Below are 27925 nucleotides of genomic sequence, written 5' to 3' on the forward strand. Positions count from 1 at the left end.
GGCTTCCGTCTGAGTGCGTGCTGGCACGCTGCCCATGTCTCTGTCTCCCAGACCCTTTTTGCTGGGGCTGTGAGTCTGTTGTTCTGACTAGTGGGCCAGTGAGTACCTGAGGTGGACACCGGCGGGGGCTCGACATCCCTGTGATACTGGCTGTGTCCCCATGGTGGTGAAGGCCCACGGTGCAGACAGAGGCCTTGGGTGGGCTGAGAGAGCCATGTGGTGCTCCATCGCTGAATACCGGGGACAGCTGAGAGCAGTGCGCCCCAGGCCCGTGGGGTCGTGGGAAGCCAGGTGCACGCTCTAGTCCGACCGCCCGTGCCACCCGCTCGGGCCTCGTGCCGCCTTCCCCTTGACTTGAGGTGTCAGTGGGTCGCCCGGTCGCACCTTTCCCCCTCGTCTGCAGCGCTCTGCCCCCCGCCCACGCAGGGGACACGTGCTTCTTGGTTCCTTAGTGCTTGCGAACAGGCGTGCAGGAGGCGCGCCCAGGGACGGTTCCGGATCCTCGCTTTCTTGACAGCCCGTGGCTGGTAGACTTGGCTGAGGAGGCCCAGCGATAGCTCTGTCACCGCACACGTGTCACAGTACGCACGTGGTCGGTCACATGCTTTTCCTCTGCTAAGAAGCGCTGCGAGTTGGGGTGGCCCTGCTGGCGACCGTAGCTTGAGGCCTGATGTGCCGCGGTGTGCGGGTCTGTGCCAGGGCGGGGAGCCCGCCGCGCAGGCCGCAGAAGTCGCTGTCCCTCGTTTCTCCTGTCAGACGACGCTCACTTGTTTCTCAGGCACCTGGGACCTCCATTATTGCGCGGCAGGTGACCCCGACGACCATAATCAAGCCAGTGTCTCAGGCGCAGACGACGGTTCCGCCCACCACGGCGCTGCAGCGCTCGCCCGGAGTGCAGGTGAGGGGCCGCGGGCGCGGTGGGGGTGCTGGCGGGGCCTCGCGGGGCACGTGCCGGGTGCTGAGCCGAGCTTCGGGAGGCCGGCGTCCTGAAGACAGCGTGTTTCCTCCCAGTGCTGACAAAGGACAGGTCAGGGTTCCTTTTCTTTGGAGCCACGTGGATTTTCCTAGTGGCAGCGAGTTGAAAAGCTTCCCGCTCTGCCAGAGGTGTGATGAGACGTGTCGCTTGTTGACGCTTGGTTGAGGCACCTGTGAGGCCGAGGAACCCGTGGTGCGGACGGTGCGGGCCCGGCTCTCGTCGCCCTGTCTGTGCGGGGGCGAGGATGGGGTCCCATTGGGGAACGGGGTTCCCGTTGCTCAGGTGTGTCACTTGAGGAGTCAGGGGCTTCCAGAACTGGCCGTGGCCTGTGTGCTGGCCACCTGGCTGCCCTGCCCCCGGCCCCCCCCAGCCCATGCCCTCTGCCAGGGACGAAGCCCGGTTCCAGAGACGCTCTGTGTCGGCCTGCTGGGGTTGGTGTGCGTGTTTGTTCTTAAAATGGTGTCTTCAGCTGCGGGGGCGCAGGTGCTCCCGAGGAGGCCCCGAGCCCTCTTGGCGGGTGGTTTGGCTAATGCCGACGGCTCAGCCTCTGATCTGGAAAGCCAAGAAGGGCGACCGTGCACCGGCGAGGCCGGCCGCGCATCATAGCAGCTGCTCTGGGTGGCGAGGTCGGAGCTGCTCGAAGGCGCATGGTTCTGAGCGGTTCTGCTCTGAAGGTGTTCGTGCGTGTCCGCCACACGTGCGGGGTTTTCAGCTTTACCACTCGGTGCCGGGTGTCTGCCAGGCGCCGGGCGCCGGGACTGCGCGGCCGTCGCTTGTTGCTGTGCGTCCCCAGCGTGGTGCTCGGGGTAGGCTCTGTTCCCGCTTCCCGAGAGCGGTCCGAGATGGGAGCCCCGGGGTGCGGGGTGTCCGGGAGGTGGCTGTGGTCCGGGGCTCCTGTCCCTCCGGCGGCTTCTTGTCTTGTGCCGTTCGGTGTCCGTGTGGGTGACGTTGCTGTCCGAGGCAGCGGGAGGAGCCCCCAGAGCTACGTGGTGGCCTTGCGTGTGGCTGGAGCGCTCTGGACGCTTCTTTGGTTCGCTGTCCGCATGCCGGGCTCTGTCTGTTGGGCACGTCTTGAGTTGCAGTTACAGCGTGAGGCCACTTTTCTGACAAGGTCCTGAAGCTCGCGGTGTGTTTGGCATCACAGTGAGTGGAAAGTGACTGATCGAAGTAGGCAGGCCCCATCTCTGCACCCTACAGGGGAACGCGGATGTGCCAGGCCGTTGGAAGAGAGAGTGAGGGGTTTATCTTGAGGTAGAGGGAAACCCCGACAGGATGGAGGTGGCTGGGCTCTTTGTGGGCATCAAGAAGCAACCCCTGTCCCCCTGGCTGCCCGGAGCCAGCTGCTTGGTGTGGCCCGCCATGCTTTCTTCCTCTGTAGCGTGCGGCGGTTCTGGCTGCAGCGGTGCTGTGTGTGACAGAGGACACGGGCCGTGAGGAGTGAGCTTGCCACCTCCTCCTGCTCACACTCGTCGCTGGAGACCAGAGTCTGCAGCCGGGATCCCTTGGGGCTGGGCGGACTGTGCTGGGGCTGGCCGAGCTGGCGGGCACTGTGGCGGAGCGGACAGGCTGCACACAGCTGTGCTCGGGGACGCTGAGTCCCCGAGCAGAAGCCGCGAGAAGGTGGTGCTGACAAAGTTGGAGGGACGTGCAAGGCTATGTTTATGAGTCAGATGTGTCTAGTGAGACAAACCAGTGAATACTCTCGCGGTGTCTCACGTGGAAGGAAACCTCGGGGCTCCCCAGGGCTGCAGTTCGTGTCGCCGGCGATGTCGGTGTCCAGCCGGCCTTGGCTTCCGTGAGTGTGTTCAGTCACGTGCTGCCCCTGCTCACACCTGCTCCCCTCCAGCACACGTCCACTCTGAAAGCCCCTTTCCCTGATGTTTCTCGACGAGACCCGCTGATGCAGAGCACAGTGGCCGGTCAGGTGGTGGAGGTGCTGCCTGCCCCCCGCCACCTGCCCTGAGGTGATGCTGGTGACCACCTCGCGTCCCCAGCCTTCCCTGTGCTTGGCCTTTGCACGAGTCAGGTGACACATTTTCAGCTGTAGTTTCTCTGTTTGGCTTTTCGTTTCTGGGGGAAAAGCTGATTTATGAGGGCGGCTCGTACACCAGGCTGGGCCCTGCTGGGCCATGCTGGGCTTCCCGGCTCGCTTCCCCGGCCAGGCGCACCGTCTCCCTTTCCTCAGCGTGCGGGTCTGGGGCCCTGGGGCTCCTGTCTGGGGCTCTGCCTGCTGTGGGGTCTGGTTTCCTTCTGGGCACGTGAGGCCCGTGTCCGCAGCGCCTGTGCTCACCTCGCATCTTGGACTCTTGTAGCCTCAGCTGGTTCTGGGTGGCGCGGCCCAGACAACGTCCCTCGGGACGGCGACGGCTGTTCAGCAGACGGGGACACCTCAGCGAACGGTCCCAGGGGCCACTACCACCTCCACAGCTGCCACGGTGAGTGCCCCCTTCGGGGGTGGGAGAGAGGCGCCTCGGGCTCCTGCTGCCCTCGTCCGCCTGCCCACAGCCTCCCTTCCTCCTGGGCCTGGGGACCTTGGCCTCCTCAAGGCGAGGTGTGAGGGCAGCGGCCTCAGAGGGGCAGCGGGCAGGCCCTGTCCCCTTGCTAGGCTTTCAGGCTGTGCAGAAGTCCACCGTGAGAGGAGCCCTAGCAGTGGCCTTTGAGGACAGGGCCCGTGGACTGTACGGAGGCTGCCGTCTGTGGAGCAGTGCCGCGTTCCCTTTAGTCACACAGTGTCTCGAGCGTCCTCTGGCCCCCGGGGTTGGACTTTATGGGCCTCCCTTCTCTCATTTTGCTGCCCAGCACTTTCCGTTCTCTTCAGTAGCTGAGTTTAATTTCATTCCTTATAGTGTGTGCTTAGAGAGGAGCTTTTCTGTACGGCGCCGCGGCGTTGTGCGGAACTTCTTGCGGGTCCCTCTCGGTCCCGGCCGCGGGGGTTCTCCCACTTAGCATTCCGAGGGTCGAGCTGCCGGCCGAGTGGGCGCGGACGTCACCGTGCCCTCAGCTGGCGAGCCGACCTCACCGGCAGCCTCGCGAGAGTCCTGCACTTTCTGGGGAAGAAGTCCATGCTTTGTGGACGCGGACGCGCATTTCCATTTGCCGGGGCCGCGCTGGAGACCCGCCTCACCGCTCCTTCACTCGGGTCTTTTTAACTTGGATCCAGGAAACCATGGAAAATGTGAAGAAATGTAAAAATTTCCTGTCTACGCTAATAAAGCTGGCTTCGTCTGGCAAACAGTCCACGGAGACCGCCGCTAACGTGAAGGAGCTCGTTCAGAGCCTGTTGGTAAGAGCGCAGCCCCAAGCCCCAGCCTGAGCGTGTCTGGGGGACACACGGGGCGGGGCGGGCACCGAGCAGGGGATGTCCCGCCGCAGGTGTGCGTGGCCCTGCCGGGCGCTCAGCCTGGGCTGGCTGTCTGGGGACCTCACAGGCAGGCTGCTGTGGGGGCCTGTGCCCCGCACCCCGACCCCATGCAACCTCGGCGATCGCCAGCCTGGCCTGCTGCCCGGGGCATCCACTCGCAGAGAGCAGGCCCCATTGATGGCCACTGGAAGGTGTCTGGTCGGCCTCAGGAGCATTTTTAAATGCACCTGATAGAGGGTGTTTTACAGGCTTTCTCTCATGTCTCTGCTCTAGTGTCTAAGATGGAGATTTGCAAACCCGCCACAGGCGGGAAGCAGAGTCTGTGAGGCCCCGTGTCCCGTCTCCAGGCTTCCCCAGTGACTGAGTCAGACCCAGTCTTGCAGCTGCTGTGCCTCTGCCCGCCGCCCCTCCTTCCCAGGCCCACACATGACGCGGCACGGACGGGCCCTTGTTAAAGACCCCTGCCACAGGTGATCGGCGCAGCAGCGTAGGGACCCCCTGGGGCCCTCGAGAGCCTGGCTGCCACGCACGGTCCTGGCTGCCTCCCCCGCTGCCTGCGGCCGCTCCAGCCATGGCTCCGTCAGCCATGGGCGCCGTGCCCAGCGCTGTCTCCTTCGGCCCGATGGTCCCTCCTTGCTCTTCTCTCTCCTTGTAGCCCCTTTGTTGACGAAACCTGGTGCTCCGATGTCTGGGCTGTGAACCTTTCTGTCTGTGCTGCTGGGGTTTCAGCTCAGGTTCTGGGCTCGCCGGGCCTTCCTTCCCGGTGCAGCCACCCGAGAGTGGGTGGCAAAGGGGAGACCCTCGCCCCTGGGGTGACGAGCTGAGAGACAGTCATTCTCAGAGATGCCTCTGGCTCCTCTGAGGGGTGGCCCTGTGCCCTGCTCGTGGCCCGTGCGAGGTGTTGTCCGGAAGGAAAGCTGTTGCATTCCTGCAGGAACATGATTCTTTCAGACCGTGGGCTTAAATATTTTCAGGGAACTGAGAGATTGAAAACTGATCTTACCTCCCAAGAGAAACAAGAACTCCTGGCTCTTTGCTATATTTGTAACAATTCCACCTTCTAATGAAATTTTTAAAAAATATTTTATTTATTTATTTGACAGAAAGAGAGACTACAAGTAGGCAGAGAGGCAGGCAGAGAGAGAGGGGGAAGCAGGCTCCCCGCTGAGCAGGAGCCCGATGTGGGACTCGATCCCAGGACCCTGAGATCATGACCCGAGCTGCAGGCAGATTTTTTAACCCACTGAGCCACCCAGGTGCCCTCTAATGAAAATTTTTAAGGAAATCAATGTCTCTGTCTTTCATCTCCACAGTCCCTTGTCTGTAGTCCGCACTCCCCGACTGCCGCTCGAGGAGCTGCCGGCTCTCGCTGTCCCTTGTCTGTAGTCCGCACTCCCCGACTGCCGCTCGAGGAGCTGCTCTTGCTGTCCCTTGCTTCCCGGATGGTCCGGCACAGCACCCCCATCTCCCCTCTGTGTTCTTGTCAGGGCCAGGACCCCTGTTCTGCCCTTGTCACAGCCCTTGTGGTGCTCTGGATAGTGCTGGCAGCTGCCTCTCTGACATTAGCATTCGTTAGCTTGGGGCTTGCGACATGGATGCCAGACAAGAGGGCACAGGTCAGGCAGAAGCTCATGTTCTCCCGTGGGGCCCAGGTGCTGGCCTGGCCTCGAGGATGGCTTGTGATGTCCCAGCCCTGCTCCCCTCTCTTTCCCTCCCCACCCTCAGACCACACTGGCTTTGGTTTCTAGAACAGAGTCATGCCTCCTGCCGTGCCCTGGGCTTCCTCCCGGAGGCGTGGTGTGGGTCTTTGGTGTAGGTCATTGTCTCTTCTGGTGACTGTGTCCCTGACTTCTCCTGTGCTGTCCCCTCTGTTCCCACCCAAGACTTGGCAGAAAGGACACTGATTGCCACTCAGGACACCAGCACATGCTGAATTACGGGATGTGTGTGTTCACTTCTGTTCACAGGAGAATGTTGTGGTTTTGTTTTTAAGGATGGAAAGATCGAAGCAGAGGATTTCACTAGTAGATTATACCGCGAACTTAATTCTTCACCTCAACCTTACCTTGTGCCTTTCCTGAAGGTAATTGTGCAGCCCCTGTGCAGCCTTGTGCACGGGTAGGTGGAGGGGGAGGGGAATGTGGTGTCCCCGCTGGGCTTGAGGGCGGAAAGTGCCCTGTGATGCTCATGAAGGTTCTCATCAAGAGGCTCTTCTGTGCGATGGGAGACCCCTGACCCGCGCCTGCAGAGGGGGTGGGGAGACGAGGTCAGGGCGGGGGGGTCACCGGTGGGGAGCAGGGGCTTGGGGCATCAGGGCGCTGACACCCCCGCGGTTGAGTGGCGGCTCGGTCTCCGAGCAGCAGGTTTCTGGGTCTGTGAGGAGGAGCGCCAGTGCCCGGGCCCCGCCAACCCTGCATCTGTCTTTCTGCCCAGAGGAGCTTGCCTGCCTTGAGACAGCTGACCCCCGACTCCGCAGCCTTCATCCAGCAGAGCCAGCAGCAGCCGCCGCCTGCCTCGCAGGCCACCACTGCCCTCACGGCCGTGGTGCTGAGCAGCTCGGTCCAGCGCACGGCCGGGAAGACGCCAGCCACCGTGACCAGCGCTCTCCAGCCCCCTGTTATCAGCCTCACGCAGCCCACACAGGTTGGCGCTGGCAAGCCAGGGCAGCCCACGCCACTGGTATGAAGGCGAGAGCCTTGCCTGTCCCCCCGCTGCCCACCTCTTAAAGCCTTTGGCCACGGCTCAAGGAGGCCTCCTCACGGGAGGCAGGAGAGCTCCGGCGGGGGAGGCGTGGGTGCTGCCCCAACTGTTCGAGCATGAGCCGGAGGCCAAGGTCCTGCGAGTCTGGGCTCGTTCTCAGGAAGACGAAGGAGACCTGTGGGCTCCGAACCCACGGGCCTGTCCCCTGTGTCGTTGGGGATGTTCGGGCTTTAAACAGACATGGTGTGTTTGTAGGGACTCTTTAGCGGGATGTCACCTTTGCTTAGGAGCAGTGGCCCCCGGTCAGGAAACCGCGTGTGCCTGGTGGCAGTGGTCAGGCAGAGTGTGGGGGATCTCTTGTCTTGTCTCGTGGCCTCGAAGCCAGCTGTGCAGCCACAGTTCGGGCCCCGGTGGGCTAGAGCTGCAGGTTGCCGGTCAGTGATTCACGGCGCGGGTCCAGGGCTCTGGGCTCCGCAGCTGGAGGAGGGAGGTCTTTGCTGGGAAGAGCGTGTAACTGTGCTCGGTGTCTGGGCTCCCCAAAGGAGATGAGGAAGTTCGCCGTTTTTGTTTTTAAACTTTCAAGGGGATTTTGTTCCTTGAAGTTGAAAAATCTCCACTGCACAGGCCCCTTGTCACTTGATAGCGGGTTGTAAAACGTGTTTAATTGTAGTGGCCACTTAACTGAGTAGGCGAGCAGCGTCCGCTGGGCTCTTTGCCCCCTACTCAGGCAAAGCCTCTGTCTTCGCGCCGACGGTGGTCATGGAGGCTTGGAGTTGGTGGATGAGAGCTTCTCGCCTGCAGGGCTGGGAACTTCATTGCAGGGTCGAGGTGGGTGGGCATGCGAAGGTGTGTGTGAGAAGTCAGGGCTCTCTTTCATCCCTTTCAGGCGGAGGGGCAGAGATTTGCAAGCGTAGGGCTGCCCTGACCACCGGGGCTCATCTGCGCAGGCGCGGCCTCAGAGAGAACCGGGTCGGTCGTCGTCTTCCCTTGAAAGCTTTGGGCTTCGGTGTGTGGTTGTGAACGGACTGACCGGTGCTGGTGGTTTAGGGTCAGGGGCCGTCCCGACCAGCAGGGTCGCTTCTGCGCTCCACTTCCCTGGTCCTGCCGGGCGCGCTATGGCTGTGTGGGGGACTGCAGTGCGGTCCGGCCCGAACCTGGCCCATTCCCTGCCTTGAAGCCGTAAATCTCCGCCTCTCCCTTGAGTTTATGGCCTGACCTGATGTGCAGCACCTCGGGGCGGTAGCTGCCTTGACTCTCCCGCTGGTGTGGGTCTTCATAGGGTTGTTGCGGAGACAGTTTGGTTGTGGGGCACTGCCGCCCCTTCGGTGAGTGTCCCATAGTCCGGGGCATACACAGCTGGACGCCTTCGTGGCATTTAGAGATGGGCGCTTCTCTGTGAAGCTCGGAGTGCTGCTGTGTGTGGGTGTGGTGCTACACCGGCCACAGGGCCTTAGACGGCTGGCTCCCCGAGCGGAGGCACGGGCGGGAGTGTGCCCCCACCGACAGGGCTGCAGGCTGGGCCGCGCCATGCGGGCATGTGATCTGGGGCAGTATGGACATGGCCGGGGCTGGACTCTGCTCTGGGGGTGTCTCCCTGAGCGAGCCTTGCATGTGTTGTGGACAGATCCTGATGGGGAGGCATTTGGAGAAGTTCTTCGTCAAGTGGGACCCTTGGGGCAGGACTTGGGAAAGCCGACCTCCCCCTGGTGTAGAAGGCGGTGCGCCTCTTAGAGTCCGTGGAGGAGGGAAGACGCGCCCTGCAGCCCCCGGCAACTGTATCCCCTGCTGGGAGTGGGGGGAGGCGTGTGTCCCACGCCGGACCGTGGAGTCAGCCCGCGTCCTCCCTGCACTGACTGCAGGACCGAGAGCTCACCTCCACTGCAGTCCCTGACAGGGGGGGGTGGTGGAGGGTGGGGGGGGTGTCCCGTTCCCGGCGGGCGTCCGGCCGGGGGCTGGGGTGTGTGTTGGCGGCTCTGCGAGGGGGAGGGGACGCGCTGATGGGCCCTCGGCTCTGCCCAGGTGATCCAGCAGCCGCCCAAGCCCGGAGCGCTCATCCGGCCGCCACAGGTGACGCTGACGCAGACGCCGATGGTGGCGCTTCGGCAGCCGCACAGCCGCATCGTGCTCACCGCGCCGCCGCAGATCCAGCTGAACCAGCTGCAGCCGGGTGAGGGCCCCTGTGGGCCAGGGAGGCTGCCTCGGACTTGGTGGGCAGGGGGGTCCAGGGTCAGACTCCGCTAGACCCGCTGGTTCTGCCCCAGGCCTTGCCTGCCCTGGGGGCTTTAGGAGAGGAGACACCGGAGTCTCTGCCATTGCCCACGGTTTCGGGTGGGTCTGGTGCTGAGAGCCGCTGAGTGGCGACGGGTGAGCGGGGCTGCCCCCACCGGGCTCAGAGCCCGCTGAGGCGTGTGCAGTGCCCGTGGCGTGCCGGTGGGTATACCGTCGGTGTCTTCCGCTGCAGTCCCCGTGGTGAAGCCCGCCGTGCTCCCTGGAACCAAAGCGCTCTCTGCCGTCTCGACTCAAGCAGCTGCTGCGCAGAAAAACAAACTCAAGGAGCCTGGGGGCAGCTCGTTTCGGTAAGGAGCGGGCCTGCTCGCTCTGAGCACAGCGACCCCAGGCTGTGCAGCGGGTGGGGGTCTGTGCCCGGGGCCGGCCTTGCCCACAGCGAGGGCCTCTCTAACCTCGATACCGTGCTCTTCGCACGCTTCATTTTGACCTGCATGTGCACGTTTCCCTGCAAAGTCAGCGCAGGGAGGTTTGCTGCAAATGCGCAGCAGAGCAGCGCCCTTCGGTGTCCGAGTTCACAGCAAAGCTGTCGCTGTGAGGTCACATCGCAGCGTTCTGAGTGCGTCGTGCTATAGCGCAGAGCGCCTCCCTTGCCCTTCTTTGAACTTGGAAACTTCTGGAAATGCTGTCCCAAGCGCGCTCGATGAGCAGCGGGGCTAGGGGCTGCAGGTTAGGGACGCAGAGTACAAAGGCTGTAGGGTTAACGTGGGTGATGGTAAAGCCGCGGGGGAGGCCGTGTGTCTTGGGTTTTCCTGGGGCTGCCCCCTCCCAGACGGCATCCCGGAAGCTGTTGGTCAGTGGAGCAGGGTTGGCGTCAGTGGGGTGTGGAGGGCCAGTGCCCGGTGGGGCGGGGAGCTCGTCCCTGAGGGAGGGGTGCACCTGCAGGTCCGAGAAGTAAGAGAGCAAGGGCCGCTGGGAACCCGGGTGTCTTCCTGCAGAGGGAAGGGAGTTAGGACGGTCCCCATGGTCCGGGGTGAGCTTGGGGTTCAGTGTCTGGACGCACACGGGAAGGAGAAGAGGCTCGGCGCCCTGGGCCCTGGATCGGAGGTGAGCACACCTGGCGCTCAGACCCCATCTTCTGAGAGCTGCTCTGCTCTCACCACCCAGACGCCCGAGAAAGGCTGGTCCTGGGGTCTCTGCTGGTGCATCTCGTTCGGTCAGAAAGCAGTGCCGGAACTGACAGAAGTCACTGGAAGGGCCTCCTCCCCACTGCCCATGTCTGTAGTGACAGACTCAGTTACCGGCTGAGACAGGAAAGCACAAGCCCATGGGAATGCATAAACGGGAAGCTTAGGAGGACGGGGGAGCCCGCAGGGACCCCCGAGGGCTGGAGCTCGAAGCACGGCAGGAAGGGACCAAGGAAACCCAGTCCTCCACGGGGCTCGCGGGACATTCTTGTCACAAGGGATGTGGCTGTCCAGCGGGGACACAGACAAGCCGAAAGATGCCTGGCCTGTGGCCGTGCGGGTGTCGCGGGCACGAGAGCCAAGGAAAGGCTGGAGAACGTTCCAGGCTAAGGAAGCTGAAGAACCCCGCGGAGGGGTGGCTGTGAGCGTGGCTGGTGGCCTGCTTGCAGAGGTCGCCCGGCTGTGTCGGGGATGACGCCCGTGGGCGCAGGGAGCCCCCAGGGGTGTTCTGGGGTGGGGTGAGGGAAGGAAGGTTGGCAGCTTCCCTGCAGGTGTTTCAGGAAGAAAAGAGCCCTTCCCGCCCCAAACTCCCGCTTTTCCGTAACTGCGACTGTTTCAAGAATAAGTTGATGTTCTTTGACTTTTTAAAGAAAGGTTTCACTTGGGACAAACTCCTGGAAGCTAGGAGGGTAGCGTTCCTGGGTTTTGCTCCCTCAGTGTAGCCCTGCCTAGGGGAGTCCTCTGTGCACGTCCTCATGCCAGGACTCCTGGGCGAGCTTAACCCCTGCGGGTTTTCTGTAGGAGAACCATGTCACCTTGAGAGAAGAGCGCTAGGCTTCCTTGTTGAGGTGACGCCACAGTGCTGGCGGGAGCTGGCGGGAGCTGGCGGGAGCTGGCGGGACACATGCCTGGAGGGGCATCGGTGTGCTTTCTCCATGGGTCCCCCTAGGGCAGGCCCCCCGAGGGCACCTCCTGGCGCAGCCTGCGCTCAGTCAGCGTTCTCTTCTCCGAAGGGATGACGACGACATCAATGATGTGGCCTCGATGGCGGGAGTGAACCTGTCCGAAGAAAGCGCACGGATATTAGCCACGAACTCTGAATTAGTGGGCGCGCTGACGCGGTCCTGTAAAGACGAGACCTTTCTCTTACCGGCGCCTTTACAAAGAAGAATCTTAGAGATAGGTATGTGGGCGCGCTGCCGCCCTCGCAGGCCCCCGGTCTGCCCGCCAGGCCGTAATCCTTCATGCGGGGCTGCCCTCGGCGGTGGCTTCCCAGCGGGGCGTGTGGGCCCCAGCGAGCACACCCGGTGCCTTGTCCTGCCTTTTGCCTGTGTCCTGCACGGTTGGTGCCGGTGGTTCGCAGGTAGTGGCAGCGGTGTAGACCACCCCCTCCCACTCCGAGGGGTGCGCCTGGGCTGCCCTCACGTTGCTGTGGGCAGTGAGTCGTGGGCGTCTGTAAAGTGTCGCTCACCCCCAGGGAGAAAACACGGCATCACGGAGCTGCACCCAGATGTAGTGAGTTACGTGTCCCACGCTACGCAGCAGAGGCTACAGAACCTTGTAGAAAAGATATCAGAAACGGCTCAGCAGAAGAACTTCTCTTACAAGGTAATGCGCTGTCCCCCTACGCTTTCCTGCACCAGGTGCCGGGGGCAGCACGAGTGTCTCACCGAACTCCGTGTCGGGAAAGATGCTGCCACTCTCGGCCCATAGGGATCTCTGGCGCTGTGTGCCCGGCCAGCGGAGGAAGCCCAGCCTGCATGAGGGCACCCGGCAGGGGTCTAGCCTGGGTTGCGGCTGGGGTGGAGGTGGTGAGCCCAGCTTCGGAGGTCGTGGGGCCTCTGCCGGTTCTGCCCTGCGCTCCTGCGGTTGCCGGCCAGCCAGGGGGCACGCCCTAGGGGCGCAGGCTCACACCTGCTCCCGTGCCTCGGACCACTGCCCCGTTTGGTTTTGTGGAGGGTCCCCTGCCTCTAAGGGGTTGGCTGTGGGGCAGGGTCCGCCTTCCTTGTCCGTCCTTCACACGCTAGTACTACTTGGAAGGGCCCAACCCAGTGAGGCTGGTGCGGTGGGCAGGGCAGTTAAAATAACAAATCAAGTGATACCCGGAGCGTGTACCGTGGGAGCACCTCTGAGCCCCGCCCAGCTCGCCTGAGACTCGCTAGTCAGCATGTTAGCACCCGGCCCGTCTGGGGACCAGGGTTCGGGTGCACGGAGGGTCTGTGGGACCTGCTTGGGGAGGTGGGGCAGCGTGCAGCCTATCCAGGCCGCTCTTCAAATTTGTGACTGTGTTTTTGCCTTTTTGTAGGATGACGACAGATACGAGCAGGCAAGTGATGTCCGGGCTCAGCTCAAGTTCTTTGAGCAGCTCGACCAAATTGAAAAGCAGAGGAAAGACGAGCAGGAGAGAGAGATCCTCATGCGCGCGGCCAAGGCAAGTTCCCGCAGCTCACGGAGCGGCCCCTGCCCCGGGCCCCGGGCCCCCGCGCACACGCTTGGGGCTCTGGGAGGCCAGCACGGTGCTGGGGGACCGGCCCTACAGAAGATGTGATGTATGTAGTTTAGGAGGGGCCACGGGTGTGATGTGGACCTGAAGTGCAGGCCGTGGTAGCCGTGGTGGCCATGCTGGCCTCCACCTGTCAGATTCCTTTGCCCGGCAGGCAAGGAGGTGACCGCCCCAGGCTCTTCTCTAGTGGGAGAGACTTCACAATAATGGTTGTTTTTTCCTGTAACGTGCAGGCTGAGTTCTCATCTTTTGACTGTAAATAAGCATTTTAAAAAGTAGTGTATGTTGTGTCGTATGATCTGGACATTATATTGTGAATAAGAGAATGCCTATTAGATAATAGACATTTAGGTCATAACTTGAACTTTTTTTTTTACTTTAAAAATAGTCTCGATCCAGACAAGAAGATCCGGAACAATTAAGGTTGAAACAGAAGGCAAAAGAGGTGAGCGCTTGTGGTCAGAGTCTTTGCTCCGTGCCTGGGAATGGATTCTTACGTAAACTAAACGTCCGCCCGAAGGACGGGGAGGAAAGTGGTGGCGTTTCTGTGCCAAAGCCCTGAGGCGTTCGCAGGGTGTGGACGCGGCGTCCTACTGGACGCGTACCGGGTCCCTTGTTGCAAGCCTTCGGTCTGTCACACACAGTGTGCTACTTTCTGAGCTTCTCAAGACGCACGTCTGTTCTCGCTTTATGGTTTTTCGGGTTGCAGGATCAGCTTACCGTCACAGTCAGAACAGTGAAGAAATTGTAATTCAGACAAAGATCGCTTGATGTCTGTTGCTGTCATGGTAAGCACAAGTCAGGTCATGAGGTGACACCCTCGTTTCTCTTTCAAAACGAAGATGCAGCAACAGGAGCTGGCGCAGATGCGGCAGCGCGACGCCAACCTCACGGCGCTCGCCGCCATTGGGCCCAGGAAGAAGAGGAAAGTGGACTCGCCGGGGCCAGGGTCGGGGACAGAGGTATGTTGTGGCGCGGCCGCCGGCTGGCAGGGGTCTTGTGAGGGCTTCCTGCCTCTGCCCTGCAGGTCGCAGACACGCCTGAGGGTCGGCCCTCCTGCCTGTGCGTGAGGCTCCCCCTTGGGCTACTTGCATCCCGGGTCTCGCTGACTCGTGCGCGTGCCATGAGCCGGCAGCTCTGCCCGAGAGGAGGTTCGCTGGCTGGGCCTGGGTGCTGTGATGTTGGACCACCTGTGGAGGGAGCATGGACAGACTGTTTCGAAGCGTGGCCTTCCGGGGATGCCTGCTCCTCTGGGGCAGCATATGGGACAGGGCCCTGAGCTGGACAGGGGCTCTGGCCTGTTTCTGTCCAAAATTTGTTAGTTTCCTGTGATATTTCACATGGTTACATGCCCGACTTCAGGGTTTTGTTACTTTTGCTTCGATCCTTGTTGGAAGAAAACACGCATGGCCTTTCCCACGGACACGAGGTCACCGCTGCTGGCGCCAATGCTGCTGGTCCAGGCCGGCGCCAGTGGCGTTCCCCTCGCCCCAAGGGCGGTGCCTGGCATTTCTTGAGGTGCGGCACGCGGATGCGGGGTTCTCTCCACTTCTGTTTACTCGTGAGGCCTAGCACATCTCCCCCAGTTTTGAATATTTTCCCTGAGTATAAAATTCTGGGTTGACAGTGTTTTTCTCATTTAAGATTCTCTTCTACATTGTTGAATGCGTGGCGTGCACCCAGATAGGTGTCGTTTAATTTTCGGGAAGGACATGTGAAGGATATGTGCACCCCAGGACCAGGCGCCTTCGTGGTCTGTGCTTTCTCCCCTGTTCCCGGGGACCTCTGTCTCCTGCCGACGCCTCTCTCATCTTCAGGGACACTCTCACTCAAATGCTCTGCTGTCTCCTTCCAGATCACAGAAAAGGGAGGTTTCCCAGCATGTTTCCCAAAATTGTAAAAGTCTTCTTTTTCTTCTTCTTCTTTCTTTTTTTAAAAAGATTTTATTTATTTATTTGATGGAGAGAGACACAGCGAGAGTGGGAACACAGCAGAGGGGGTGGGAGAGGGAGAAGCAGGTTCCCTGCGTAGCAGAGAGCGTGATGTGGGCTCGATCCCAGGACTCTGGGATCGTGACCTGAGTTGAAGGCAGACGCTTAACGACTAAGCCACCCAGGTGCCCCACAAACCTCTTGTTCTTTTTTTTTTTTTTTTTAAAGATTTTATTTATTTATTTGACAGAGAGATCACAAGCAGGCAGAGAGGCAGGCAGAGAGAGAGGGGGAAGCAGGCTCCCTGCTGAGCAGAGAGCCCGATGCGGAACTTGATCCCAGGACCCTGGGATCATGACCTGAGCGGAAGGCAGAGGCTTAACCACTGAGTCATCCAGGCGCCCAAACCTCTTATTCCTAAAGAGCTGTAATGTCTGTGTGACCATCATTCTCCTGTGAAAGGGGGGCTCTGTTGTCTCCCCGGCCCCACCGAGGTTACGCCTGTGGCCTGTGCCTGCCGCGTCTCCCTTCTCTAGCAGCACTGAGCGCCGTCTTCATTTCTGCAGGTTTGTCCGGGTTGTCTCTGGACTGCGTTCTCGACACGTAGCCTGCTTGGGGTTCTGAGGTGTGCAGGTTGGTGTTTTTCTTCAAATTTGGGACATTGTGGTCTTTATTGCTTCAAAATTTTTTTTCTGTTTCGGTCTCTTTTTTCCGAGGGGGGTTTCCAGTTACACGTATGTTAGACCTGACGATGTTGCCCTTGGGTCTCTGACACTGTTCGGTTTCTTCCATCTTTCTTCCCTCAGTCCTCACTCAGTTCCGTGCTGGTTTAAGTCTCGGGGTTCCCCGAGCACGTGGAGCCGCGGCGGCGGCGGGGAAAGCTGTGGCGCCAGCCAGTGATGCGCTCACTCGCCTGTTTGTGCCTCTGGAGTTTCCAGTCGGTCCCTCCCAGGGCTTCTGACTCTTGCTGGGGTTCCCTGTCTGCTCCCGGGCCGGCACATAGGGCCTCCTCCTGGGCCCGCGTAGAGAAGCTACTTTAGTGCGTTTGCGAGACCAGTGTCCAGGCTGCCTCAGCGTCTGTGTCCGGTCACCGCTTCTCTCCCCAGCGTCGGGTCTCGTGCTCCCGTTTCTTTGCGCGTCTAGTGGTGGCTGCTCGATGCTGGGTGTTGTCGGGACGGGGTGAGAGACGGGCTTCGTCTCCTCTGAGGGGTGCTGGCGCGCCTGACAGCAGGCGCTTCCCCCGGGCCCATGTGCTTTGGTTTTCACTTTGCTGTCGGTGCCCCCGGGACCAGGTGGGACCCCCCGCACGCCCCACCTTCCCTGCCCGGGTTTGGCCTGAGGCTTGGGTGCGGTGGCTGTCACTCTTGGGAGTGAGCTCTCCTCCCAGGGAAAGGCCCTCTGGCGTCTGGGCTGGGCGGGCTGGGCGGGCTGGGTGCCGGGGTGGCAGCAGGGTCTTCCTGGGCGGGCGGGCCGGGCCGCGATGATGCCCGTTGTGGCTGCACACGTTCCTCACTCCCCGCTGAAGGTGCACGCGCCGTCGCACTGCCACGCGCTGCCTCTGCCCCTTTCAGCCGCCATCAGCGGTCGTTCCCGAGGACCGGACTTCCGCGCTGGCAGTGGGCAGCTCTTGGATTTTCTGAGTCTCATTCTCAGCCATGGTTTTTGGGGTGGTTCTTGGGCCAGCATCCCCGAGTTCTCACACACGGACGGCGGTTTGTGTCCTGTGTCCCCAAAGGTCCACTTCGATCGCCTTGAAGTCCTTGGCTCCCATTTTCTTTCCTTGAGAACGCTGACCGTGCCACCCGGCTGTGTGCTCCCGGCGTCGAGTGTTGCCGTTCAGGCCTGGTGATGGTCTCATTATACGACTCTCGGATGTCGTGTTCTGTTCTTTTTGCCCAAAGGATTCCTTTTTTTTTTAAAAGCATCTCTAATTGTACTTGGAATTGGTCAGCCTGGGTCCGCCTGGGTCAGCGTTCTGGGGCCGAGTCCTTCCCACCACAGTGGCAGGTGTGTTTTGATTCCAGAGCGCCTTCCTCCTGGAGGGCTCCCCCGCTTCCTCTGCAGGGGTTCCGGCCGTGGGGCCTTGTGTCGACTTTGCCGTTGCCATCCTGCCTCCCTCGCAGCCCACGCTGTCCTCAGGCGGCCCCCGGCAGCTCTGCTTCTCCAGTTTCCCTTCTCATTTGTCCGGACTCTGGCACCTTGTGTCCGAGCTTTGTGGGTTCCCGCTTCTCTCTTGTGACTGCTGCTGTTTTCTTACTGTCTTTTAAGTTGTCTAAAGGTAGAACATTACAGTTTCGGTCTGTTGTTTGAACCTGTGTTCCTGGTTTTTGTGCTGTTAGTACAGATGTCATTCACTCTCCTGACCTTTCTCCTTGTGCTGACTTCTGTGCGATCGGCCTTGGTGCTTTCCTGTGTTCCTTGCATGTGAATTTAGTTTTCTTGAACTTTTAAGAGGAGGTGGAGTCTGAGGTTATCTGTGAGCCTCTTGGAGCTCCTCTGATGTCCTTGTGTAGTGACGAAACGCGTCTGCTTGTGTCCCAGGCCCCAAGGCACTGCTTCCTCCCTGACGTGCTCCTGGACCGCCTTGGGTCCCCACTGCCCCATCACGCTCTGCTTCAGTGTCCCCCCTCATGGTCTTACCCACGAGAGGTCCTGTGCAGATGGGAGCCCTGGGGAGGCCATGTGGCCACTGCTGTGCCCTGGGACAGACCCAGCCCCAGGCACAGCCGCTGCCTCCCTTTCTGAGGGCCTGTCGGGTTTCCAGGCCTGGCGGTGCCCGTTGGTGTCTCTAGCTTGTCCTGCACGGTTCTCTGCTATTGTTCAGCTGCCTGTGGCTTATCTCTGCTGATTTGGGTCTAAATCCGGTCTGCTCGTTTCCGGTGTGGCCGGCTGGTTGCTATAAGTCTTACATGGGCCTTTGGGAGGATCAAGAAACAGCTGCGCCTGTTCCTCCCCAGGATATAATGATTTTCTTGAGAGAGCTTTCTCCCCACTGAGAATAGGTTCAACCTACAGGAAAGTTGTGGGAGTGGCACACGGAACTCCGTTTAACTTCTGGAGGTTGCATTGCCTGCGGCCCTCCCGGTGTCACTGCGTGTGTGTGTGTGCTACACGTGTGTACCTATGCAGTCTCCCTGCGTGTGTGTGTGCTACACGTGTGTACCTATGCAGTCTCCCTGCGTGTGTGTGTGCTACATGTGTGTACCTGTGCAGTCTCCCTGGGATGAGATGTCCTGCACCCCCAGGGGCCGGTGCTGGGAGATGCTGTGGGGTGCTGTGGGGTGCCGTCGGGTGCGGGGCCACTCGGCCTTCCAGCTGTTCCCGCTTCGCCCACAGCCCGGCAGCATCTCCGGCTCCATGTGGGGCACCCAGCAGGCTCGCCGTGCAGTTCTGTTCTGAATCTCCTGCTCCAGGCCGTGCTGAAGAGGGCGGGATTGCGTGTACGGGCGGCCTTCGCTCTGAGTCCGGGGACCGGCAGAGACGCCCCCATCAAGATGGGTCCTCTGTGGAGCCCATCACGTCAGGTGGCCCGTGTGTGGGGACCTTCCTGCTGACCTGCGCCATGGCCCCGGGTGCGGCCTGCTCAGCCACGTTCCCCAGTGTCGTCCCCTTGGTTCTGCTGGTATGTGTCGGCGCCTGGGGAGGACGTGCTCCAGGGTCCCGCAGAGGCTGCCTCTGTCCTCCACCAGCCTCAGCACCCAGTGCCGACGGCTGCCCACCCCCACGGCCGCCATCACGGGCCAGTGTGACGGTGTGTCCGTGGCCCTTCCGCACCTGCTAGCTGTCTCCTGCGCACGCAGGCCCCTCCCTTCACCCGTCTGCTCGCTTGTTGCTCGGCACCGTGGCAGGGACTGTGGACTGTTGTATTCAGTGGGTTGTGATCAATACTCTCATTGTTTCTAGATTTGGGCAGTGGAAGCCCCTTCAGGCTGGTTTCTAGATCCTTTTGAAATGTCTCTCTCATTCTTGAAGCACTGTGGCATGAGTGGCGTCCCGGAGCCTCTGGTGCTTCCCTGCCCCCCAGCACTCTGCCAGGAGCCCTGGTTCCCTTCGGGGAGGGGGGCTGGTGTGTGGAGGCCGGGGTCTGAGCTGTGTGTGGGTCGGATGCTGTGGGGCGTTCACGCAAGTTCAGGTGTGCACGCGCGCCTGCCCTCCCTGTCTCTGACGCAGCCTCTGCGCTCCGGCCGGTGCCCTGACTCCGATCTGCACATGGGGCTGCTTCGCGGCCCCCACCCTGCTGATGAGTCCTTCTCCGTGAGGACACAAGTCCCCACCATTCGCAGAGCGTCCGGCCGTCTGCTCAGCACGACCAGCTCCCCAGCCACTTCGGCTGCCGGGGTCCCGGTGCTGGGAAGTGCGGGAGGCCGATGGGAAAAGCGTATTGATTAACTTGGACTCGGGTGTTAAGATGTGTCCGCGGTACGTACTAAGGAGTAGGAAAAGCTTGCGACCCGCAGGGAGAGCCGGGCGTGAGGCAGCAGCTGCGGTGAAGCGCAGGGACCTGAGCGACACGGCGGAAAGAAGCAGGTCGCCAGAGACCGTTCTGGGGGTTCTTTCGTCCGTTGTTGCTTTTGCCTGTTTTTGGACCTCAGGGGGACGCTTGTGCCTTTCGTCCTTTTTAAAAGGAAACAGTTTATCTTGAACTGATTTTAGCCTTGTGGAAAAGTTAGGATGTACTCGAGCGTTTCTGTGTACCCCTCACTCAGCTTTCTCCAGTGCGAGTTATCGGAGTGATGGGCTGTTAACAAAACCTTACCTGATTCTGTTTTTCAGAATTTAATTTTTTAATATCACAATGGATTTTTATGCTTTAGAGCAGCTTTAGGTTCCCAAAACTTGGGTGAAGGTACAGAGAGTCCCCGCGTGCCGCTGCCCTACCCCCCACCCCCCACCCCCCACGCACGGCTTCGCCCAGCGGTGAAGGTCGCACAAGGATGAGCTCACACGGACACGCCGCCCTCACCCAAGTCCGAGGTCACCCTCGGGTCACTGTGGGCGCCGGGCGCTCTGCGGGCCGGGACAGACACATCGGGACCTGCTTCCGGCTTCATCACATCACACGGAGTGGTCCCCCTGGGCGCCATGTGCTCGTCCTCACCCGACCTCCAGCTGCCCTGGGACCACTGGTCTCTCTATGTCTCCGTCTGTGTGCCTTTTCCAGAAGGTCGCAGAGCTGGGATCACAGGGCCGGCCGCTGTCCTGGGCGGGCTTCCTTCCCTGCCATGCGTCCGGCTCCCTCCCCGGCTTCTCGCGGCTTGAGAGCGCATCTCTCGTCGCCTGAATCCGGTCCCGCGTCGGGATGGACCCCCGTGTGTCTGTCCGTCGCCTGCTGAAGGACGCTTAGGTCCCTTCCAAGTTTTGGCGGTCACGGGCGCAGCTGCTGACGGCACCGGGGGAGGTTTTGTGTGGAAGCGAGCTTTCCACTCTTTTAGGGAAACGCCACGGTGTGTGGTCTCTGCAGCGTGTGGCTTGGGATGCTTGGTGTGGTAGATGCGGCCTTCCAAGCTGCCTTTCCAGGCGCCGGGCCACGTGGCGTTCCCTCCAGCCACGCGCGAGAGCGCCCGCTGCCCCGCGTCCCGGCCGGCATGCGGTGCCGTGGGCGGGGCGGGTCTGGGCTCTTCTGAAGGGCGAGCGGGCGCTCTGCACTGGAGCTCCTGCAGTGGGTGGTTTTCCGGCTGCCCCTCTCCGCTGGTTCCGCTGCTTCGTTGCATGGCTCAGTACGTTCAGGCGCTTCTGCTGCCGTTTGGGTTCCGTGCCGGACTCCCCTGCATCTGGTTGGCTGTAGGGAGGCCTTGAGGTTCTAGGGAGCAGAGCTGCGGACAGCCCCGCAGACACCGGGCGCCATCCTCGCTGTTCCCGCCCCTCCCTGCGGCCCGTGTGCGCTCTGCGTACCCCTGCGTTTTCTTACCTTTTACCTTCCTTGAAGGGCCGTGTGCAGGCCCGTCTGCACGCACTGTTGTCACTAACGTATTCTGGAACTCGGTCTCATTTCAGGAAGACCCTCCGGGCTCTGTCCTATAGCAACCCACGTGCTGCGGCTGGTCGACCTCCGCCCCGTGGGCAGACCGTGCCGGATCCGGTAGCCGCGTGCACGAGTGTGTCTGCACGGCTGGGGGGCTGCTGGGGGCATGTGAGGCACACGGGCAGCCCCCTCCGGACGGTTGTGTGCGTCCCTAGCCGTGCAGCGGTGGCCTCCCCTATGTCACCTATACCACGTGTGGTCCAAGTGTCTGGTCTTGCCCGTGTGATGGCATCATGGTTCGTCTGTGTTTGTGACTGTGCTGTGGGGCCTCAGAGCGGGCGTATTCTCATGGTAGGGTAGAGAGCTTCATGGGTTTCCATGACATGTACCCTGCTGATTATGCTGACTGGTTTCTGGTATCCTGGCTTATTTTTGTCGATTTGATGTGTTTTGTCTTGGGTGCGGCGATTCGAAGCCTCTGTTACTAGTGTGTTTCTCTTTATCTCCTGCAGCTCCTGCTTTGCAGCGAGGGGCTGGGTGTGCGTGTTCTCTGGTGCCTACGTGTTCCTACGTGTCACATCTTCTGTGAGCTGTCACTCTCACCATTAAGAAAATACCCGTTTGTCCAGTGGGCTTGAGTTCTGTGTCCTGAGTTGGGACCATCATGCTCTTCTCTCTGACCCCTAGAAAACCCCTGTCCCCCCTTCCTGGTGGTAGCCACGTCTCCTGTCTGCAGCACACACTCAGTCTTGTTTTCTGGGCTGAACAGGAAAGATTTTCTTTGAATAGATGAATGAATGAAGCCCGTTCACCTTTATGGATAATGACCAACATGCTTGGTCTTTTCTCTTTCGTGATATTTTTATAATTATTTGTACCTTTAATGTTTGCTGTGATTGTCTTCCTCTAAAGGGTGTGTTCTTTGCTCTTGAGTTAACATTTTGTTTGTATTTAGGAAGTTTTAGAATTATATTTGGGTTATTTTTGCACGTAAACCTTATTAAATGTCTTCTGTCCCTTGGTTTTCACTTAACTGTTCAGCTTCTTGGTTCCTGTGGGTCCTGGGGTCCAGTCACTGCCTCATGGCCGCCGGTGAACCTGCCCTGTGGGGTCTTTTCCCTGGCTCTCTGCTTCCTGGTTACAACACATGACCTTCCCCCCCGACCTCTGGGTTTGTAAGTGCTTCTCCCGTGGCGTTGCCCTGCTTCCCCCACCCACCTCTTGGGTGATGGGTGACCATCCCATGGCAGAGTCTCCAGGAAGGCCTTGATGCAGGGTCCCCTGATGTTTGTATGTGGAAAACGGTTCTTCTGGGGCTTTGATGGGGGGGACAGTTTGGCTGGATATAAAATCCTTGGTTCGCACTTTCTTCCAGTCATTCTGCGACTGCTTGTCTGTGGTCACCTCGCTTTGTAAGTTGGTTTTGAATGGCTGATGCCAGGCTGATTCTCTTCCCTTTGTATCTTATTTTCTGTTTACCTGGAGGCCTTGTCTGTCTCTTTGGAAAGTAGTGGTTTCCATTGAGGAAGCGTCAGAGTTGATAAGACGCAGGTTTCCCAGAATGTTCTCTCGGGTTCTGGTTTCAGGGTCTCTCTTGCTCCCGAGTCTGTTTTCCTCCTTCCCAGGCTCTGATCAGGCAGTGCGGGCCTTCCCCGGGCCTGGCGGTGTGGGTGCCCCTCGCTGGCCCGCCTTGCTTCACTGTTCCCTGCTTGGTGCCTCGCAGTTAACTTCACTCATTTCTGACATGATTTGTTTCCTTTCCTTGTTTTCTTGCATTCAGTCAACTCTTATTTCTGTCTGTTTTTAAGATTTTGTTTATTTTAGGGAGAGAGCACGTGTGAGTGAGGAAGGAGGGGCGAGGGCGAGGGAGAGAGAGTCTGGAAAGCAGACTGCTTGGACCCGGTGCAGGGCTCTGTCTCACGGTCCCGAGATCACAGCCTGAGCCAAATCCGGGAGTCGGACGCCGCACTGACTGTGCTACTCAGGCCCTGGTTCTTAACCTCCTTCTGTGTCACTATTTCAGGTTTTGGTGCGGTTTCCTGTCCTCACATGCTCGAGTACGTTTTTTGTCGTTGAACGTGCTGTCTTCGTGTTCTTGTGTTCCCAGACGGGGTTTGTCTCGGATGTGTGTGGGTTCCGTTTTCTGGCTTTTGTGATGATTCTTTATGGATTTGCTAATCTCCCTCTTGTGCGTTTTCCTGGTGGTTGGGCATCTCGTAAGACTCGCGGTCTGGTGGTGCCCTCTTCTGCCAGAGCTGGAAAGTTGGGTAGCCTAGCCAGGTTTTTGTCCGTGTTGGTTGTGTTGGTCAGACTCTGCACCAAGGCCTTCCTGGGGACCCTGCCAAGGGGCGGCACCGTCTCCTCACAAGAGGTGTGTGGGGGAACCACGGCAGTGAGATGAGAAGCACTTACTAACGCAGAGGTAGGGGATGGGGTCGTGGAGGGTCGCGTGTTGTAACCAAAGGATCCTGTGCCCTCTGATGTGAGGTTCTGTTTCATGGGACCCCAAATGCCCCTTTACTTATTTCTCTTTCTGTACCTGGTTTTCAGATGGCTCTTGTCAGGGCCTCTGTGTTCTGAGATCTCTGCCCGTGCTCATCCATGTCTGTGCTCTGGGCGCTCAGAATGGGGGGCGGGTGGCACCCAGCAGCCATTCTGGGCCGGGTTTTGCTGGACCATGGCCCCTCACAGGCTTCCTCCCGACCTGGCCTCCGCGGGGGCCATGGGGCGCTGCCGGGACGGGCCAGTTCTGCTCCCTTGGGGGGCTTTGGAGCAGGTGCTCCCGTCTTCACATTGTGTGGATGGAGTCGTGTCTGTGTAGACTTGCCTTCCTTGCTCTGGGCTGTTTCTGGGGAGAGGCAGGGCACCACTGGCGTGACTAAGTGGCAACGCGCTGTCCTCACCCTGTGAGCGGAGTGCGTCCTCCTCAGCCGAGTACTGGAGTCTTTACCGCAGCCGTTCCTCCCGTCTGCGCGGGTGTGCTCTGTGCTCTGGGCAGAAGGGGCGGAGAGATGGGTGGAAACGAGTTTGGGAACCATGCCATCGCGAGGGCAGGCGAGTGAGCCCTTGGAGCCTGTGCTGTTCGGTTCTATCGGGCCCTCTGGCAGGTCAGCCTGAGCGGCTGGGGGTCCAGCTGGCAGGAGCAGCCTTGAGCGCCGCCTCGGCTGAGGGCCACCTCTCTGTGCCTCCGGCTGCCGTGGAGTCAGCTCCTCGCCCCGAGGTGGCAGTTTCCCTGAGGCACTTCCCCAGGGGCCCAGGGCCTGGGGGTTCCTGTTCTTGGATCCGCGGTGGCGCCGTGTCTGCACAGCCATGGGCTCCCGAGTGAGCTTGATCCCGCCAACCAGGTGGGATTGGGACGAACGGGGTTTTTTCTTTCCGTTTGGTTTACGAACCAAGTGTTTGTTGGCGTCTGATGGATGGAGCCGTCTTGACCGCGGCAGGGCTGCCTTCAGAAGTAGCTTCCTTTGGCTGTCTTGCCGGTGGCCCCACGTCAGGGAGGCCCCGTTTGCCAGGGAGAAGACGTGTCGCGGCGCCAGCACCCTGTCCGAGGTAGCTGTTTGTAGCCCCGGTGCCCGCAGAAGCAGGGAACCGAACAGCCCTCGATGGGCGCGGCTGCTGGCGGGCTTGGTCCTGACCACCGCTGCCTCCAGCGCTGCCTCCCACGCCCGATCCCTGCAGAGTGTTCTGTCGGCTGGGTCAGGGTGTGGGGTTGGCTGCCTCTGCGGCTCAGAGCCACCACAGGGCCCGTCCCACAATTAGACGTGCTCTGTCACATAGAACATCTTGGACCGTGGGCTCTTTGTGGAACCGCGCAGAACCACCAGAAGCTCCAGTTTCTCGCTGACCTTCAGAGCCTGCCTGGGCTGGACACACGCCCATCAGAACCAGAAAGCTTGGCCAGGTTGGCCACTGTTACAGTGAAGACTTATCTGTCTCCACGTCTGACTTTCCCCATCTGTTAACTTGCTCTCCGTGTGGCCGCACCAGTCCCCGCGAGCCCCGAGGTCGGCCGCCGCGTCGGCCTGGGTGGTGGGGAGGGGAGGCTGCCTTTGCGTGTCGCTTTCCTTCCAGAAACCGGCCTCTCCCTGTGGTGTGCGACCGCGGGCCGCCGCGCTCCTGCTGTGTCCCCCCCGACCCCGCGGACTTAGTGTTCGTTGCAGGCCTTCACAGGGCGCTGCCGGGCGCTGCCAGCTCTTGCACCAAACGCGTTAGGGCTGTTGCGGAGACTCAGGGACTCGCTGCGAAAACCGGAATCGCTCTTTCAAACGAGGAAGAGCCGCCCCCGCAGGAGTGCGCTGGGGGGCATCTTGGTGGGGGTGGGCGTCTGAAGGGGAACGGAGGGCAGTTGAGGTGGAAGCCGTGTGTGTGCACAGGGACGGAGCAGCCGTGCCCGGCCTGGTGGCCGGGGCTCAGGCGGTGGCGACCAGGTACGGAGCGCGGCCGGCCTGCGGGTGCTGTGGTCCTCGCCTGCCACCTGCTGGCCGGCTCCCGGAACTGCGGCCCGGTCTGGGCAGGGGACTCGGTCCTCTGGCCCCTGTGAACTCGCGAGGGCTGTGAACATGCTGTGGTCACGTTTGCTCCTGAAACATACATGAGCAACGTTAACCGTCAGAATGCAGACAGTTTTCATTCTCAGCGGAAAATGAGCGCCCTCCAGGCGTGTGGTTTGAGCCCCGGAGCATCTGATGCATGCGGCCACGATGCTTCCAGGAAAACCAGCCCGGCGACTCCGTGCCACAAGCGGGCTTCAGAGACTTGCAGACACTCGGCCTTTCCCCCAGCGGGGCAGGCCCTGAGCCAAAACGCTGCTTTTAGCCCAGAGACAGCAGACGGGGTCTCACTCGGGATCAGGGCAGCTCAGAGTGCCAGCCAGCTGACCATCAGCCTGCCCCGTCTAGGAGTTCAGACTGTATGGCATTGGGAATGTTCTTTTGTCAGCGAAGCGGGGATGACACCATTGGGTCCAGGTGTGGCATTGGTCTTGCCTGTCCAGCTGGAAACGTGGCCCTCTGCTCGCACCCCCTCCCCATTAGGGACTCGTAAATCACTCCAGCTCAAGGAGCAGGCCTGGAGGAAGGAGCCTGTCCCCGGCCTGGCTTCCTCCAGCACCGGGGTTCCTTGGGACACCTGTAGGGAAATGTGAGTGGCCCCAGGAGTGTGCAGTCCTGGGGCAGCGCGCGGCTCTGACCCGCCCTTCCAGCGCTGTGGGTCGCGCCCACCTGCGTGCACCACTAACCCGGCTGTCTTCTCCTTTCTCGCCACCAGGGGTCGGGCCCAGGCTCCGCGGTCCCAGGCGGCTCCGGCGTTGGAACCCCCAGACAGTTCACACGACAAAGGATCACGCGGGTCAACCTCAGGGACCTCATATTTTGTTTAGAGAATGAGCGTGAGACAAGCCATTCACTGCTGCTCTACAAGGCACTCCTCAAGTAGCATGGGGCGGGCGCGGCGCCGCGGACGGAGACGCCTGGCACGTTTTTATATATTTGCAGATGACGCCTTTTGTAACAAGCAAATGGGATATTGTTTAAAAAACAGCCACCTCTTTACAACGAAACAGTTTTATATTCCCGTTTCTAAGTCCGCTCTTCAGTTCGGAAGAAGACACGTTTCTGTAACCGAGAACAGAGGCCGTGGGCGCTCTGCACGGACAGTTAACTCTTAACTCATCTTTGAGTGGCCTTCTTGCCAAACAAGCCATATCTAAAAACTGATGGAATCGTCTAGCAAATGATTAGCTGCCCTCTGTCACCTCGTAGCGGTTTCTACATTATTCGTGCATTTTGTTTTATTCCACCCAACTTATTGCGTAGGTGTGTGTCTACAGCAATGACCTCATTTCATTTATTTTATTTTTGTATTAGTCAGTTGGCAAAGCAAACTGATTTTTTAGACTATTTATGTCCCCGTCCCCTCTCTCGCCAGAGTCCCCGAGGAGCACGGAGCTGGTCGCGCTCGCCTGGGGCAGCCGCGGCGGCTCCTTCCGAATGTGCGGTCGGCATTGTACAGATGCGTTTTATTTGCTCGAGTTTGTAAAGCTGTAAAGTTAAAAGAAATGAAAACCTTTTCAGCATAAATATATTTTACTTGCACTGTGTTTTTTAGCTAAAAGTGGAAACTTAGATGAAATAAAATCAAAGTTGAGAAGAATCATCAGAAGACTGTTTCTCAGTGTGAATCAAGTGTTGAAAAATGGTTGGTGTATTTTGTCAGTAATTGTACATAATTTTTGGCACATAACATGAAGATGGCTATGTAAACTATAATTATTTTGCTAAGAGACTGTAAGCGAGCTGTGGGCCGACTTTACAGATGTCCAGAGCAAAGCCCTTCTTTGTACCTATTTTTTTATTACAAATATACTAATTGGTTCTTTATATTTTCAGAGGTTATTGTATTAAATTGTCTATTGATAGTACTTTTATGACTGTAAATACTTTGGCTTCTCCGTGTGAATCCTCACGCCAGACCGGACTTTGCGCGAGTGTGAACCGAACGCGGATCAGTATTTTTACACCTGCAAACTGTTACACCTTTTATTTCGTCTTTTAGGAAATCCCTGTCTTTCCATTTTTTCATGTAAATTTTGCACAGTTACTTGTTCATATGTAAATATTTTACTTTCAAAAATGAAGTTTTTAATTGCTATTGTTTTATATAGGATTGAAAGAAAATTAACTCCTTTATTAAAAACAAATTTATCTGTACCCGTTTTGGCTGTTTTTCCCGGTTTTCCAGGGTTAGATTCCACCAGAGGCTCAGCTCTGGTTCCCCTGAGGCCTTTGTTTAGGAACTGCTTGTTAGAATCCGTATCAAAACCCTGGCGACTCTAGTAGAAACGACCTCGCCTCCAAGGACAGGACCTCCGTGACCAGGGTGAGGCCTGGCGTGAGCGGCATCCGAGGGCCCGAAGCTGAGCTTGCTCCCTGCACACTTGGGCTGTCTGGGTCACCCTGCCTCAGACACAGGGATGCCGGGGCACCTGCCCACGCAGCTGGGGCACCCTGGGGAGAGGCAAGGTAAGACCCCAGGGGGTCCACACACGGACACGTGCTCTGGCGAGCCTTGTGGGGTGATTT

The 27925-nt window shown here is 59.6% G+C and overlaps 1 protein-coding gene across 3 annotated transcripts in view; it reads left to right on the forward strand.

Annotated features, from left to right (window-relative positions):
• TAF4 (TATA-box binding protein associated factor 4) overlaps positions 1-27553 on the forward strand; it is a 65255-nt gene extending 37702 nt beyond the window's left edge. The window contains exons 3-15 of one of the 3 annotated variants that reach the window (XM_059188634.1): positions 779-898; positions 3289-3411; positions 4137-4259; positions 6331-6420; positions 6771-7016; positions 9057-9204; positions 9499-9613; positions 11464-11633; positions 11928-12058; positions 12756-12881; positions 13342-13398; positions 13796-13915; positions 26112-27553. In XM_059188634.1, the coding sequence (XP_059044617.1) occupies positions 779-898; positions 3289-3411; positions 4137-4259; positions 6331-6420; positions 6771-7016; positions 9057-9204; positions 9499-9613; positions 11464-11633; positions 11928-12058; positions 12756-12881; positions 13342-13398; positions 13796-13915; positions 26112-26279 (1737 nt within the window). In that variant the 3' untranslated portion in view covers positions 26280-27553. Of the gene's footprint in view, positions 1-778; positions 899-3288; positions 3412-4136; positions 4260-6330; positions 6421-6770; positions 7017-9056; positions 9205-9498; positions 9614-11463; positions 11634-11927; positions 12059-12755; positions 13014-13341; positions 13399-13795; positions 13916-26111 lie in introns of those variants that run through there. The other 2 variants (XM_059188632.1, XM_059188633.1) reach the window with 2 other exon arrangements.
• The last annotated feature ends 372 nt before the right edge of the window (positions 27554-27925 follow it).

Source organism: Mustela lutreola, chromosome 9 (assembly GCF_030435805.1).
Source record: "Mustela lutreola isolate mMusLut2 chromosome 9, mMusLut2.pri, whole genome shotgun sequence".
NCBI classification, from domain to species: Eukaryota; Metazoa; Chordata; class Mammalia; order Carnivora; family Mustelidae; genus Mustela; species Mustela lutreola.